The sequence below is a fragment of the Medicago sativa genome, chromosome 5, assembly GCF_051527215.1.
Source record: "Medicago sativa cultivar Bolivia chromosome 5, Bolivia_mono, whole genome shotgun sequence".
Taxonomy (NCBI): Eukaryota; Viridiplantae; Streptophyta; class Magnoliopsida; order Fabales; family Fabaceae; genus Medicago; species Medicago sativa.
This window is the reverse complement of record NC_140753.1, coordinates 8,653,387-8,671,493: the sequence shown is the minus strand read 5'-3', so window position 1 is coordinate 8,671,493 and position 18,107 is coordinate 8,653,387. Positions and strand designations below refer to the sequence as shown.

Sequence of the window (18,107 nt, the reverse complement as noted above, 5' to 3'; positions counted from 1 at the left end):
TACTCTTAATATGTCTATGCAAAGAACTTAACTTTGCGCCTTATCTTTCTAGGGATCTTGCTATCTTGCTAATTCTCGACAACTATGTCGAGGCTCTAGTTCTTTCCCTTGCTTACTGATTAACTTGCTACCCGATTCACGACTTGTTCCTCTCGTATACCATGCCTTGCTAACATACTTAATACTTGCCTCTTTTTCACAAAAATCTTGCTTAGATTGATCATCATTTAGGACCTTGGTTTGAGGGGTTTAACTTATAAAAAGACTGCTCAAAGGATCCGGAACGGAAAACACCGAATCTGCCAGAACGAGCAAGCAGTACCAGGAAGTACCACTTGCTCGCCATTGCGAGCTCCTTTACTCGCCATTGCGAGTAACTGGACTTTGCTCGCCATTGCGAGCTCCTTTACTCGCCATTGCGAGTAACTGTTCCTCCAGGGAGGGTGTTTTGCTTGCCATGGCGAGTAATAGCTCGCCGTGGCGAGTTATGACAGTTCAGAACCTGCATAAATGGCATTTTAAGCCCAAAAACCTCAAACCAAGTGTCTCTAAGTGTTATATGACCCTTAGGATCATTGGAAACCTGTAAAACATAAACTCAGCAAGTATTCACAAGTCAAGCAAGCATGGCATACTATTGGGGTAACTAAAATTATACTCAAACCCTAGAATTTTCATATGATTCACATCAATTAACAAGGCTTAAACATAATCCCAAAGGGTGGGAAAACTATCTATGGAACTCACCTAATGGTTTGCATTTGATCATCAAGCTTTAAAGCATCAACACTTCACAACTCTATGCTACATGCCTCATCAAAAGCTTCCATGCCCAAACCATCAAAACCCTAGCCTCTTGATTACTAACCAAACCCTAACTTCCATAATCAAACACCTTGGAGAACCAAAGAGAAGGAAGAGTTCAATTCAAACTCTAGAGCATGCAACTCCTTTCAAAGAACATCAAGTCTTTGCATAGGTTAAACTTAAACCATCCTTGATGAATCTTCATGCATAAGTCTTCAATTGATCCACTACCACTCCAAACCCTAACCCTAGAATTTCCATAGCAACCTTAAAACCTTAAATCCAAAGCCATAGTTGTTCCTTGCTAACAAAATTGATACATCCCAAGCTTGATTCATCACTTAAACAACTTGAAAGAAATGATGTTGAGAAGAGAAAGAGATGGATGAGCTTCATGAAGGGTGGAAGAAAGGAAATCAAACCATAACCAAACTTCTACTTGTACAAAGGACCATGAGGAGGCCATTTATTTCACTTGCCATGGAGAGGGAAGAAGATTTGGAAGATTTGGTGAAGAGGGAAAGAGATAGGCGTGTGGGAGAAGAGAGAAGGAAGAGAGAAAAGCTTTCCAACATTCAAGAGAGAGAAAGAGAAATGAAAATGAGATATTTTTGCCCAAAAATCAATTAAATATCCTTTCCACGTGAAATTACCATTTTACCCTTGGCTTAAGCGTGTTAAAAGACACACTGATACTTACTCTGTAATGAGCTGACATAGCATATTAAATATTATCCATACTTACTTTCCTTGAATTTAATCCTCTGGCACGATCGAATGACAAAATAACGATACTGACAGGCGGGATGTTACAGACGACTTCTTTCCTATTCAGGGACTAAAGTGACTAATCTCCCGGAAAAGAATTATACCAAAAAGAGTGATTTATCAACCCTCGTTTCATTCCAATAGGGATGACCATTCAAAAGTACTAAGATTTAAGTTTCTTTTTTGGTACAATGAGATTTTTAAGGTTTTGGTTAGTCAAAAAGAGTTATTGATTTACCATGTATTTATGTTTTGTGGGTTTCACCAAATTTTGAGTTAGAAGAACTCTAATGAATGTGAGTTTTTTCAAAAGAAAAAATTAATTAAAATATGATTTTTCGACTAAAAACTTAAATAAATCTCTCAAACATCTATGTAGTCTTTTTTTAAGAGTCTAACTGCAAAATTGCATACACACTAAGCGCACAAAATTGAAGAATTACTTATTCGAACTCGTATTACAACATATCAAACTTCCCTACAACATTGTATCATTTAAGTTGTACTTATGAGACATATACACATTTATGTTTAATAGACAAACAAAAACTGTCTCTCAAAAAAAAAAAAAGACAAACAAAAACTAAAGAATTGTCAACAATATTATTATTTTGAAACTACCAACTTATGAAATATAATTAAAGTTTTTATAAGCAAATATGATTAAAGTTTAATCCAATATTTTAAAATACTAACATAGAAATTACTTTAGAATAAGGTAACATGTCTTTTTTCAATGGAAATAAGTTAAAGTATTGAGGGATCAACTTCTTTTATTTGTGAAATACAATTTTCTGTCGAAATTAAGATGTTGTCATCTTTCATAAACAAACGAATTTCGATCTGAATATTCAAACATGATGTTTTAAAAATAAAAGATCCAATATAAATATTCATACATAAAGTTTTGAAAACTAAACTCCAGGTCTGAATATTCAAAGTGGATATTTTAAAATTCAAAACATACAAGAATTTCTACAAAATTACTTTTTCTTTCCCAATATTTGGTCATTTGTGTTTTTTTTTTGAAATACAATAATTGTTTTTATTTATTAAAATAAAAGGTATTTAGGTGGTTCGTGTATTTTGGAGCCTGCAGGGTTATTTGGGGTGGGTGGGGGGTATAAAGTTAAATTTTCATGATTCTAGACTAGATGATATGCTAGCTAGCCCACATGCATTAGATATTTACAAGCATATCTTTTCTTTTCCCACCTTTCATGCTTCTCGCACGCCTTCCATATTTCCAATTTCGCCCCCATTCATATTATATAACCTGAAATATAAAAACACACAACATATTATATAATCCAAAATATACCAATATAAAAGTCTTGTCATCCTCCTTCTCTCATTTCTTCAGTTTCAAGTTTTACCGTAAAATACTTCCAAACCTCCCAAAATCTGAACTTTGCTACGTTGTGCCTTATATGAAAATAAATAAAAAAAGTTAAACAAAAACATTTCTTTATTTTTTGAAACAACCAAAAAGGGATGTAGTAATAAAATAAACAATTGAAGACTCCTTATGCTGAAAGATACATACATTTCCTTTCTTCCAAATAACTCAAATGCATGCCATTCGTCGATTGAAAACATGAACGATCCTTTTAGAAACACTCCTAAACAATCAAATTGAATAAGATGATCATAAAGATGCACCGAAAACTCTAAATACATATCTAACCATTGCAAAATCAAAGACCATATACTCCCAAAAAATGTGTAACGTCCATTTCGATTATTTAATTATTTTAAATGAGTTTTAAGATATATTTATATGATTAGTGTGATTTATAAGATTTATGTGATTTATATGATTTTGGAGAAATTTATGAGATGTTGTGACTTATTTTATTGTTTAATAAAATAAGATTCGAAAATAAAATAAATATTAAGTTGTGGGGTTATTTTGTGTAGAAATATATATGTTATTTGGTGTAGAAATATATTTGTTATTTTGTGTGGAAATATATATGTTATTTGGTGTAGAAATATATTTGTTATTTTGTGTGGAAATATATATGTTATCTGGTGTAGAAATATATTTGTTATTCAGTGAAGAGATATATTTGTTATTTGGTGTTAAAATATTATATACATATATATTTTGATGAAATATGCTATTATGTGTTATTTAGTGTATTAATATTATTAAGTGGGAGATATATATATATATATATATATATATATATATATATATATATATAATTTAGAAATAAATAAGATTATGAGGAAAAGAGTAATTTTGAGGTGTAAGAGAAATTAGATGAGGGGTTATAAATAAAGAGAAGTTAGGTTTAGAAAGACATAGAACGTACGATCAGTTTTTGGAGAAAACAAGGTTTAGAGAGAAGAGAAAAGAAGAGAAGACAAAGAGAAGAGAGAAGAGACTGCATCAATTGTTAAGGTAAGGGTGAGACTAACATTCAGTATTATTAAGTCTATGATTCTGATAATTAGATTTAACATGTTGTAGGTTGAGTTTGTGAGGATTTGAGAATTAGGGTTTAACATGGTTGTTGTTGTTTGATTTTGATGATTAGAGAAATTAGGTTTCACTCAAAATTGATGAAATATAATGTTGTTGTTGATGAATTCATTGATGCTAGTTGTTGTTATTGTTATGATATGTTTTTGTTAATGATTGATGCAATGGGTAATCATAATCATAGAGCTTGAAGTGAATTTATGTTGTTCTTGAAGGTTTTCATGAAAAATGGGTCAAATGGTGATTTTTGTTGAAAGGATGTTTTAGTTCAAGTTTTATATGGATTTGGGTGTCTTTTCATGTTTATAAACGTTTAAACAAACTTTGGGACCAAATTTGGGCTTAGGGGATTCAAAATTGGGATTTTGGGATGAAAAGTGGAGTTTTCCCGAGAGCTATCTCTGACAGCATTCTCTGTTTCATGTTTTTGTATCTTTTTCACACGTGTCAGTTTTGAATTGGCTTTAGCTGTAAACACGAAAATTGTAGGTATGAATGTTAGCTTTCTAATGCCATTGGTTTGACTTCAAAATGATTTATAGAACTTGAGTTATGGTCAAATTACTGCACGTAGGTCATAGTGAATTTTTATGGACTTCTGCACAACTTTTTTGAATTTAAAATAAAAACTGGTATTGATCGGTACAGAATTGGTCTTTGGTGTAAACATGAAAGTTTTAGATAATTTTGTTAGCTTTCCAGTGGCTTTGGTTTGACGTGAATATGATTTTCAGTTTTTGAGTTATGATGAAAATACTCCAAGGAGGTCTTAGCGAAATTGTACGGTGACAACATTCTCTGTTTCATGTTTTTGCGTCTGTTTCACATGTTTCTGTTCTGAATTAGTCTTTGGTATAAACATGAAAGTTGTTGATATTTGTGATATCTTTCCAGTAGCTTTGGTTTGGCATGAAAATATGTTGTGGATAATTTATTATGTTTTTGCAAAGATATGTAGTGAAGTATTGTTAATGTTTAAATACGATGTTATATGATGTTGTTTATGATTGATGATTATGATGTTTTAAGATGTTGTTTATTATCATTTGATATTGTTATATTATGATATGACATGAATTATTATGTGATCCATATGTTGTCAAGATGCTAAGATGTTAAGATGTTAAGACGTTAAGATGATAAGAGTTGTTAAGTCGTCAAGTCGTTATGAAGTCATCAAGTTGTTAAGAGGTTATGTTGTCAAGATGTTTAGATGTTAAGATGTCATAGATGTTCATGATGTTTCCTAAGACGTAAGATGTTAAGTCCATGCATACTAATTTATAGATGAGGGCTCATGCCCTGAAGCTTTTGCTCTACCAAAGACGAGGGCTTATGCCCTAGGAGCTTTTACTCAACGACGATGAGGGCTTATGCCCTAGAAGTATATTTATGATCAACGACGATGAGGGCTTATGCCCTAGAATGGTAACATGCATTTGCATTTCATGATGATTCGAGATGATTTAAGACGAAATAGTTGCATAGTTGAGTCAAGATCATTTAAGATGAAGAGTTGCATAGTCGAGTCAAGTCGTTAAGTTATGATGTTTAAGATGATGAATGATTATGATGTTTAAGATGATGAATGATTATGAAGTTGTTTATGATGAATGATTATGAAGTTGCTTATGATGATTGATTATGAAGTGGTTTATGATGATGATGTTATGTTGATGCTATGATGATAATTACTATGATAAGTTGATGATATGATGCTATATGATTTATGATATGATGTCTATGTTTATTAAATGGTATATGATGTTACGATTAAGATGATATACGATGCTTGTGATTAATATTTGATGATAATGTGATGACTGTTTATGACTAATATTTGATGATATGTGATGATGCTTTTATGAATATATTTATGATGACATATGATGACGTTTATGTTTGTACTTATGATGCTATAAAATGATGTTTTACGATTATATTTATGAAGATATATGATAATGTTTATGATTGTATTTTTGATGATGCATGATGAAGTCTATGACTAATGTAGGAAGATTAATGATGCTAGTTAATGAATTTTAAGATGTTAGATATAATTGTTGAATTATATGCCTAATATTATTGTTTTGTGAAATCTCACCCCTTCTGCTTGAAAATGTTGCCCTTCGTATGTGTAATTTGCAGGTAACCAAGATTAGTTGCGGTTGTGAGTGGACTCCTCACAAGTGTGTGTCTTAGGTGCTCTGATACGTAACGGGATGGGAATATGTCTTTACTTTCTGTTCCTTACGTAATACTTTATGAATCTTTCAAGAATTGATGTTGAACTAAGTTTTATGAGATTTTATATCGAGGCCCTTGTGCCAGAGATTATTTAAGTTGTCAAACTATTCCGCTGCGAAGTTTTTAATATTATGTTGTTGAACGTTTTGAAGGATAAATTATTATTTATTCCATTTATGATTTTTAAGAAATGTGACATTCCGTTTTATGATGAAAAACTCTGATTTTATTTATGAAAATAATACGTTGGGAAAACGGGGTGTTACAAAATGCACACTTCAAAATAAGATGATCACCACTTTCCTCTAAGCCACAACCAGCATCACGAAAACTAGCATATGAATGAAGAACTCCACACCAAAGCAAATTGTCAATTGTGGGAATTCAATCACTTAATAATTGCCAAACAAATAGAGAGACCTTCAAAGGGGCTACTTTATTCCAAATAATATTCGAGATGCCTGGATGATTAATATGTCTCACGTTAGACAACATGTGATAAACATCACTAACTATATAACCATCACCTGGATAAAATTTCAATCCCACTTATCGTGCACATCAACGTGTGTATTCCATATTATTTTGACATTTTTAATCTCTTAAGCAACTACAAAGAGAGCTTAGATAACAATAAAAATTGTCAAAACAACGATTAAAGTATATTTTATTTCATTTATTTAGATTCGGCCCCTCGTGAAAAAATAGCTAGCTTCGCCCGTTGTGTAAATCCATATTCTTAATGTTTATCCATATTCTTAATGTTTTTTGAAGTATTTAATTGCATTTTTTTTTTAATTTTCAACTTCTCAAACTCTTCTTAATTTCATTTTTTTAAATCCATATTTTTGAAATACTTAATACATATGTATACGAAGTTTGAGTTTAAGTTGCATGTATAATATTCAAAAGTCTTCTCTTTCATCAGGAACAGATCTAGACATTTGGTATATGTGTGGCTAAAATTTTGCATAAAAAATAATGCAAATTATATTAAAAATAAGAAATACCATTGTTTGATGCAATACAATTACAATGAAAATTGTCTCCTATTTATTTGTCGAAAATGAGTTAAAATAACAACATTGCTAATTTTTAAAAGAACATAGTTGACTGTTCACAGCTTTTGTAGGTGAAAATACACATTCAATACTTGCAATTGCTACCCGCAAGAGCAAAGCCAACTTCAAAAGCTTATAAATCATAACAAATGTGTTGCACTTATTTGTTTCACGCGCGAGAGATAAGTGTTTTGATATAATTGTGTGTTTTATTTATAAATAAAATAAATAAATAAAACTTTGGGGAGTGGATGTGTGGCTTTAGCCACACATTGCATCCGCCCATGTCTTTGATGATATATTTGAGGCTAGCATGTTTAGAATGTTAGATTAGTGTCTTAATTCGTTCTTTTTTCTTTGGGCTTTAACCATCTTTTGTACAAAAAAAAAAAGAACAATGAACTTGTTAATTACAGATATCTTGTCTCCTTTGCAATCAAGGATTTTACGCATTCACTTAGTTGAAATTTTGGTAATTATTCGATCAAGACTAGACAATCTATATTCATGTTTGTTCGGTATTTTATTTATAAAATAAAATTTAAAATATGTTTTTTTTAGACCGTTTTATATTAATCGAACGACTACAAATGTCTTGACAACATGAATACAAGATTCCTTGAATGCATGGAATCCAAATTTGTTAAGTACTATATGCATTAACAGTGGAATGTAGTAATCAAGTTTTAAGACCTCCCTCAAATATAAAAAAAAAAAAAGTGATGAGACCAGTCATGAACATGTCGTGTTTTATACTTATATTACATCACAAGCTTTTAATTAACATGACTATTTTTTTTTTCTTTCTTTGTTCTAAAGTTAAGTTGTTCTATGCATAACAAAAAGAGCAGTGTTGGCCTCCCATGATTTTGACAGATTATTACTACTCACCAACCACTCAATTTGTTTTTAGTCTTCAAATTTCAAAAGGACATATTTGCATGTTTTCGTGATAACTATGATTACATAGTGAAAAATAGTAATACCATAAATTTTATAATTTTGGTAAAATTTTGTGCTTATTGCAAAACGTTTAACACTTGTAATGATAAGTTGGAGCAATTCAGAAGCTAAGAAGACTAAAATAAGTTAGCCACATTCTAAAGGAACTCCATGATCATTTTGGTTTGAATCCATTGAGTTTGTAACTGAAGCAACCCACCAACAACTTTTGATGTTGCTACCTAATATCATACGGTTGGAGTTGGTGTCACAATGTCGTGAAAATTATTGTTGGTCTGTGTTTTCTTATTTCCGCAATTCAACAAAGAGAAAATCTCTTGTTATTTGCAGCAATGTGATTCAATATGGTACCATAACTTGTAGCTGGTGTGAGTGGTGATGCATGAGTAAAACCTGCCATCATGAGACTAAGGGATATACCAGTATCACTATCATTAAGAATTGACATTTGACATTAAAATTGCTTTAGCAAAAAAGAAAATATAAAATATGATTGATGAACCATGATGTATATAAATGCTTGGAATTGTCACATGTGGAATTCGTGACATAAGGCAAAACACCGACCTTGATCTTACCTATAATCACAATATAATATTTTTATTTTTACATGTCTTGGATTTAAACTCCAATAAATTATTTGTTTTAAAACATAACTCTGAATTCAAACCTACAATTTTCATAAGAGGAGTATGATTAATGTTTAGTACGAGCATATTTGTGCTAAGAATGGATTTTAAAATATATATATATATATATATATATATATATATATATATATATATATGTACCTTAATGTAAAATAGTTTTAGACTAACATTTAATAAAAATTTATTATTTTACCACACCACACACCATTTGTAAGGATGTTTAAAATTTGTGGTATATAATATAGAAGTAATCTTTATGGTATGTTAGTGTAAAACTATTTTACAATGATAAAATTTGTCTATTAAACTCTTTACAATGATTATCAACCATATAGAAACAAGGTTAATATTCACCTTAATAGGTGCGATTTACTACTATTGATTTGTGTGTAATTTGTGCATAAGTTATTGAAACATTTAATCTTTTGCAGAAACATATCTTCACACCTCCTAACACAAGGCATATATTTAAATATTTAATAACTTATTTAAAATCTAAAACTAAATCAATCCGGCTATGGATTTAATTTGTATGTACAGATAGTATTAATTTTTTAAATTTGTATAACATCGTATCAATATGTATAGAGATATTTAGGAACTAACTTGATAAAGTGTCATTGTCATTAGATTTGATTGAATGCATGTATAAAAAGTGTTATACCGTTAGTACATATTAGTATATACTTATTTAATCTCTTCGGTTTTAGAATTAACATTGTGTAACATAATTAATATACTATAACACCCATACTAGACGTATCTAGAAAGTTTATCATGAGTGTTATCTTTAGTACTGGATACATTAAAAATATACAACATAAAATTTCCGAATGAATATAATATTTACAACAAGTCACGTTAGTATAAACAATAATACAATACATCACGTCCATACATAAAAATACATCCTTGATGACCATAACATCCTGCAGCGGTACGAACGAACCCTTGATGAAACATCCATCCGGCTACGAACATGCATAATCATCCTGCTTATCTGAAACAAATAAGGATTGGGATGAGACATAATGTCTCAGTGAGTTCCCTTAAACCCTAGGCTATAGGTAACCTCGGGGAAACATGCGGTCACCACGTGTCTACAATACAACCTGACGGTTGATTATACGTGTGTGGTCATGCTTTCCTAGACGGTAGTGCATACTAGACCCATCATAGGTTTATCTTACTTGTCATAGGTCTTTCTATCATCATATTTGTCATGGCGGTTAAGGGATCCTAGAACCGCAAACTCAAGATACGATATACGCATCAAGACTTAATGTAACACTCCGTTTTCCCAACATAAAAATTTCTTAAATAAATCAGAGTTTCTCAACGTAAACGGAATGTCACATTTCTTTTCTTAAAACAGTAAACGGAATAAATAAATATTAATCCTTCAAAATCCAACAACGTAATATTTAAAACTTCTCAGCGGAATTATTTCAACATCTCTAACAGTCTTTGGCACAAGGGCCCCAACATAAAATCCCATAAACTTAGTTCAATAATAATTCATGAAAATCTTCTCAAGTAATACGTAAGGAACAGAAAAGCAATAACAAAATTCCCATCCAGTTACGTATCAGAGCACCTAGGACACTCTTGTGAGGAGTCGACTCACGACCGCAACTAATCTTGGTTACCTGCAAGTTACCCATACGAAGAGCAACATTTTCAAGAAGAAGGGTGAGACTTCACAAACAACAATATTAAGCATGTAATTCATCAATTACATTTAACAACAGAATCATAAACATAAACAATAGTCAGGTAGCATCATAATATCATCATAATTCAACTCATAATCAACTTAACAACATCAACTTCATAATTAACTTAACGACATCAACTTCATAATCAACTTAACGACTTGACTCGACAATGCAGCTGAAAACTCGGTAATGCAACTTCAACTTCTTAAAATCATCTTGACAATGCAAATGCATGTGGTACCAATCCAGGGCATCAAGCCCTCAACATATTTGAGCGTAAAAAGGCTCCCAGGGCATCAAGCCCCCAACATAATTGAGCAAAAGCTCCAGGGCATCAAGCCCTGAATATAATTGAGCAATGGCTCCAAGGCATCAAGCCCTCAACTTGAATGAGTATGCATGGACTCAACTTCTTACAACTTGAAACATCATGAACATCCCATATGACTCCAAAAATTTGGACAACATCTTACAATTTTACAACTTAGACCGACATTTACAACTTTATGACATTAATGGTCAACAACAACAAAACAACGACATATGCAACATATAACATCTCTTGTATATATCATATCAACATTAAAGAATGAATCACATTAACATAAGCATCATAAGTAATCCAAATTGTGCATATATATCATTAACACATTACTAATAACATTATTCATCTTAATTCAGGCTCTCTGGTCAGCTTATAATGTTCTAAACAACCTTCATTCCTACCCCTGGAACCAACTCATAACTACACGTGCGAAAGGATCGCAAGGAAAATAATTCTAGGCAACCTACAACACTTACTCGCGTGGCGAGCCAACACATGCTCTCTGGACCTCCCAAAATTGCTTGCTCGCGGTGGCGAGCGATATGGGCTTACTCGTTGTGGCGAGCGATATTGCTCGTGAGGTGAGCGATGAATGTCAGGCTCAGACAGAATGCAGTTTTTCTCAAATTTTCACCTAATCTCATGGTCCTAACCTCAAAACTGATTCTAATTATCATCCTATAGATTATCTAAGGTCTGTACACATTTTCTGCATCAATCAAACAAGTTTTCATCATCTAACCATCAAATCTCTCTCAAAACCCTAATTCTCAAATCCTCTCAAACTCAACCTACAACATGTTAAATCTAATTATCAGAATTACAGACTTAATAATATTGAATGTTAGTCTCACCATTACCTTAGAATGATGAAATCGCAGCTCTCCTTGTCTTCTCCTCTTCTCTTGACTTTTCTCCCTTTTTCTCCAAAACTGATCGTACGTTCTAAACTTTTCTAAACCTAACTTCTCCTATTTATAACCCCTCATCTAATTTATCTTATTTTCGAATCTTATTTTATTAAATAATAAAATAAGTCCCTACACCTCATGAAATCACATAAATCACATAAATCTTATAAATCACGCCAATCATATAAATATATTCTAAAACTCATTAAAATAATTAAATAATCGAAACGGGCGTTACAACTCTCCCCAACTTATAGAATTTTTGTCCTCGAAAATTTACCTCAAGCAAACAACTCTGGATAAGACTCCAGCATCTTACTCTCTAGCTCCCACGTCATGCTTTCACCAGGCGTTCCGTCCCAAACGACTTTCACAAGAGGTATCTTTTTGCCTCTCAACTTTTTCACTTCACGACCTTCAATTCTCACTGGTAAGGTCTCAACCGTAAGGTTATCTCTAACTTGCACATCATCTCTTTGGATCACATGAGATGGATCCGGAACATACTTCCAAAGTTGGACACATGAAACACGTCATGCAAATTCGAAAGATGTGGTGGTAAACCCACTTGGTAAGCCACCGTTGCAATTCTTTCCGATATCTGATACGGACCAATAAACTTCGGAGTCAACTTCCTTGACTTCAATGCACGACCAACACCAGTCATGGGAGTAACTCTTAGGAATACATGATCTCCCTCTTGAAACTCAAGGTCTTTCCTACGGTTATCATGATAACTCTTTTGTCGACTCTGCGACGCTTTCATCTTTTCTTGATTCATCTTTACCTTCTCAGTAGTCTGTTGTACAATCTCTGGTCCTAAAACCACATTCTCACCTGACTCAAACCAACACAACGGAGTTCTGCATCTCCGACCATACAAAGCCTCGAAAGGTGCCATTCCAATACTAGATTGATAACTGTTATTGTACGTGAACTCTATCAGTGGGAGGTGACTATCCCAAGTTCCTCCTTGCTCAAGTACACAAACCCTCAACAAGTCTTCCAACGACCGAATCGTTCTTTCCGACTGACCATCAGTTTGCGGATGATACGCTGAACTCAACCTCAACTTAAAACCTAAAGCCTCTTGCAGACTCTTCAAAAATCTAGAAGTAAATCTTGGGTCTCTATCTGATACAATGCTCGAAGGAACACCATGCAGCTTCACTATATCTCGAATATAAATCTCCGCCAACTGAGACACAAGAAATCTGATATTAATCGGAATAAAATGAGCCAACTTCGTCAATCTATCAACAATCACCCAAATAGCGTCATTCCCTTTAGGAGTATTCGACAAACTCGTCACAAAATCCATGGATATACTATCCCATTTCCACTCTGGCACATCTAAAGGTGTCATCAACCCAGCAGGTTTCTGATGCTCAACTTTTGACTTTTGACAAATCAAACAGGAATACACAAACTGTGCCACATCACGTTTCAATCCAGACCACCAAAACAACTTCTTCAAATCATGATACATCTTGGTAGCTCCCGGATGAATACTCAAGCTACTTCTATGACTCTCTTCAAGAATCATCTTCTTCATCTCATCATTGTCAGGAATGCAAATCCTACCTCGAAATCTCAACACACCTTGATCATCGACTTTAAAGTCACCATCCTCAGTTTGATTACTAGCAACCAACAAGTCCACAAACTTAACATCCACTTTCTGCGTTTCTTTAATACTTTTCAAGAAGTCACTATCAATCTTCAACATCCCTAGCTTCACACTCTGAGGCGACAATTCACAAACCAAACTCAGGTCTCTAAACTGTTCCAGCAACTCAAACTCTTTAGCCATCATAGCAGACATATGTAAAGTCTTCCTACTTAAGGCATCTGCAACAACATTAGCCTTACCTGGATGATAATTCAAACCAAAGTCATAATCTTTCAATACTTCGAGCCACCTTCGCTGTCTCATATTCAACTCCTTCTGGTCAAACAAATACTTCAAGCTCTTGTGATCACTAAACACTTTAAATCTCGAACCATACAAGTAATGTCTCCAAATCTTAAGCACAAATACCACTGCAGCTAATTCAAGATCATGAGTAGGGTAATTTCGTTCATGAATTCTCAACTGTCTTGATGCATAAGCAACCACTTTATCATCTTGCATAAGCACACCACCTAACCCCAACTTGGACGCATCACAATATACCACAAAAGGTTCATCGGACTTTGGCAAAATCAAAACTGGGGCCGTCGTCAACCGCTTCTTCAATTCATTAAAATTATTCTCACAATGAACATCCCACACAAAAGCTTTTCCTTTACAAGTCAACTGCGTTAACGGAAGTGCCAACTTAGAAAATCCCTCTATAAATCTCCTGTAATAACCAGCCAATCCTAAAAAGCTTCTAATCTCTGTAATCGACTTAGGAGTCTCCTATTGTGATACCGCATCAACTTTAGACGGATCAACTGCAATACCACTACCGAAAATAACATGGCCAAGAAAACTTACCTCTTTCAACCAGAATTCACACTTTGACAATTTAGCATATAACTTCTTCTCTTTTAGCACTTGCAAAATGATCTTCAAATGCTCTGCATGTTCTTCTTCAGACTTGGAATAAATCAAAATATCATCAATGAATAGCACCACAAAACGATCCAAAAATGCATGAAAAATGCGATTCATATACTCCATAAACACACCAGGTGCATTTGAAACACCAAAGGGCATCACCTTATACTCATAATGTCCGTAGCGGGTTCTAAAAGCTGTCTTCTGCATATCTTCATCCTTCACTTTAATCTGGTGATAACCCGATCTCAAGTCAATCTTGCTAAACACACTTGCACCCACTAACTGATCCATCAAGTCGTCAATTCTTGGAAGTGGATACCTATTCTTTATAGTTACTTTATTCAACTGTCGATAATCAATGCACAACCTCATACTACCATCTTTCTTCTTAACTAGCAATACCGGTGCTCCCCAAGGTGAAACAATCGGTCGTATAAACTTCTTATCAAGTAAATCTTCCAACTGTTTCTTTAACTCAACCAACTCAGAAGCCGACATACGGTAAGGAGTCATAGACACAGGCTTCGTTCCCAGAATGAGATCAATCGTAAATTCAACTTCTCTCTCCGGTGACATATTACAAATCTCATCAGGAAAAACTTCTGGAAAATCGCATACCACTTGTAGCTTATCAATTACCGCTTGATTCTCGATGGACAAAGACGCCATCAATGAAAACATCAAAATTCCATCACGTTCTAACTGCTTCAGCTGTTTAGTAGACAAAAACTCTGCTCCACTTTCTTCTTCAGCAGAAGAGAAATACACCGACTTACTAAAACAATTAATGTGAACATGGTTGTACTCTAACCAGTTCATACCAAGGATTACATCCATTCCACTCAAAGGTAGACAAACCAAATCAATTTCAAAATCTCGACCAAACATAGACAAAGGACATCTTAAACAAACAAGAGAAGTGGTCACCGAACCTTTAGCTGGAGTTTCGACAACCATCTCTCCATTCATATTTGACATAGCAAGACCCAACTTAGAAACACAATCAATAGCAATAAAACAATGTGTAGCACCAGTATCAATAATAGAAACTAAAGGAGTATTATCAAAGTAACAAGTACCTCTGATCAAGCAATCCTTATTCTCTGTCTGAGTACCAGTCAAAGCAAAAACCATCCCAGTAGTCTGAGCCTTCTTAGGCTTCTTGCATTGAGACTCAATATGACCTTCCTCATTACAATTAAAGCACACAACATCCTTATGCTTACACTCTGTAAGCGTATGCCCCTTCTTGCCACAACGAAAACACCGTTTCACATCTCTAGTACAAGCATTACTTTTATGGCCTTTCTCACCACAAGTGAAGCAAACAATCTCAGCAACATCATCATTCTTTCTCGGCCTCCTCTCATCATTAACTCTTTGTTTTCCTTTATCAGCAGGAGCATTGTAAGGCTTCGGACGACTCTGCTGACCTTTAGCTCTCTTCTCGTTCACAATCTTGTAATGAGCTTTCGAGTCTTCCTCATAGATTCTGCAGCTGCTCACTAGTTCAGAAAAGTTACGGATCTTTTGGTAACCAATGGCCCGCTTGATGTCGGCACGCAAACCATTCTCAAACTTAATACATTTGGAAAACTCAGCATTCTCAGCGGTGTAATGCAGATAAAACTTAGCCAGCTCCACAAACTTAGCAGCATACTCTGTCATAGTCATGTTAGCTTGCTTTAGCTCAAGAAACTCAATCTCTTTCTTCCCGCGCACATCCTTCGGAAAGTATATGTCTAGGAACTCTCTCCTAAACATAGCCCAAGTAACAACCGCCCCATCTTGCTCTAAGGTAGGTAGAAGACTCACCCACCAGTCATCAGCTTCCTCAGCCAGCATGTGCGTACCAAACCGCACCTTTTGATCTTCCGTACATTGCATAACAAGGAAGACTCTCAATCTCTTTGAGCCACATCTGAGCTCCATCAGGGTCATACCTTCCTTTGAAAGTAGGGGATGATTCCTCAGAAAAGTCTCCAACATCCTAACCTCAGCATTAACACCAGCATTCACATTACGCTGTTGCCCCACAGCTTGAGCCACAACTTCCAACGCAGCAGCAATATCATCATCATTTCTTCCAGCCATCTTAGTTCTCTGCACAACACACAACAATCAGAATAACATAATAATGGTATTCCAACTGTTAAACGACACTACTCGACTCAACCACTTGACCGGATGGATCGACCTGCTCTGATACCAATTGTAACACCCAGTTTTCCCAACATAAAAATTTCTTAAATAAATCAGAGTTTCTCAACGTAAACGGAATGTCACATTTCTTTTCATAAAATCGTAAATGGAATAAATAAATATTAATCCTTCAAAATCCAACAACGTAATATTTAAAACTTCGCAGCGGAATTATCTCAACATCTCTAACAGTCTTTGGCACAAGGGCCTCAACATAAAATCCCATAAACTTAGTTCAATAATAATTCATGAAAATCTTCTTAAGTAATACGTAAGGAACAGAAAAGCAATAACAAAATTCCCATCACGTTACGTATCAGAGCACCTAGGACACACTTGTGAGGAGTCCACTCACGACCGCAACTAATCTTGGTTACCTGCAAGTTACACATACGAAGAGCAATATTTTCAAGCAGAAGGGGTGAGATTTCACAAACAACAATATTAAGCATGTAATTCATCAATTACATTTAACAACAAAATCATAAACATAAACTATAGTAAGGTAGCATCATAATATCATCATAATTCAACTCATAATCAACTTAACAACATCAACTTCATAATCAACTTAACGACTTGACTCGACAATGCAGCTGAAAACTCGGTAATGCAACTTCAACTTCTTAAAATCATCTTGACAATGCAAATACATGTGGTACCAATCCAGGGCATCAAGCCCTCAACATATTTGAGCGTAAAAAGACTCCCAGGGCATCAAGCCCCCAACATAATTGAGCAAAAGCTCCAGGGCATCAAGCCCTCAACATAATTGAGCAATGGCTCCAGGGAATTAAGCCCTCAACTTGAATGAGTATGCATGGACTCAACTTCTTACAACTTGAAACATCAGGAACATCCCATATGACTCCAAAAATTTGGACAACATCTTACAACTTTACAATTTAGACCGACATTTACAACTTTATGACATTAATGGTCAACAACAACAAAACAACGACATATGTAGCATATAACATCTCTTGTATATATCATATCAACATTAAAGAATGAATCACATCAACATAAGCATCATAAGTAATCCAAATTGTCCATATATATCATTAACACATTACTAATAACATTATTCATCTTAATTCAGGCTCTCTGGTCAGCTTATAATGTTCTAAACAACCTTCATTCCTACCCCTGGAACCAACTCATAACTACACGTGCGAAAGGATCGCAAGGAAAATAATTCTAGGCAACCTACAACATTTGCTCGCGAGGCGAGTTGGTTTTGCCCGTGTGGCGAGCCAACAAATGCTCTCTGGACCTCTCAAAATTGCTTGCTCGCGGTGGTGAGCTACTTTGCTCGCGGTGGCGAGCGATATTGCTCGCGAGGTGAGCGATGAATGTCAGGCTCAGACATAATGTAGTTTTTCTCAAATTTTCACCTAATCTCATGGTCCTAAC

General features: G+C 34.3%; 1 protein-coding gene across 1 annotated transcript; it reads right to left on the bottom strand.

Moving 5' to 3' along the window:
• Positions 1–11,719: 11,719 nt before the first annotated feature.
• On the bottom strand, positions 11,720–16,376 carry LOC146919733 (uncharacterized). The gene is made up of 4 exons (XM_085711062.1): positions 15,422–16,376; positions 14,892–15,091; positions 12,261–12,447; positions 11,720–11,739 (listed from the first exon to the last, which is right to left on the bottom strand). The coding sequence occupies exons 1-4, from the start codon at positions 16,374–16,376 to the stop codon at positions 11,720–11,722; spliced, it is 1,362 nt and encodes a 453-aa protein (XP_085567188.1).
• Positions 16,377–18,107: the final 1,731 nt, after the last annotated feature.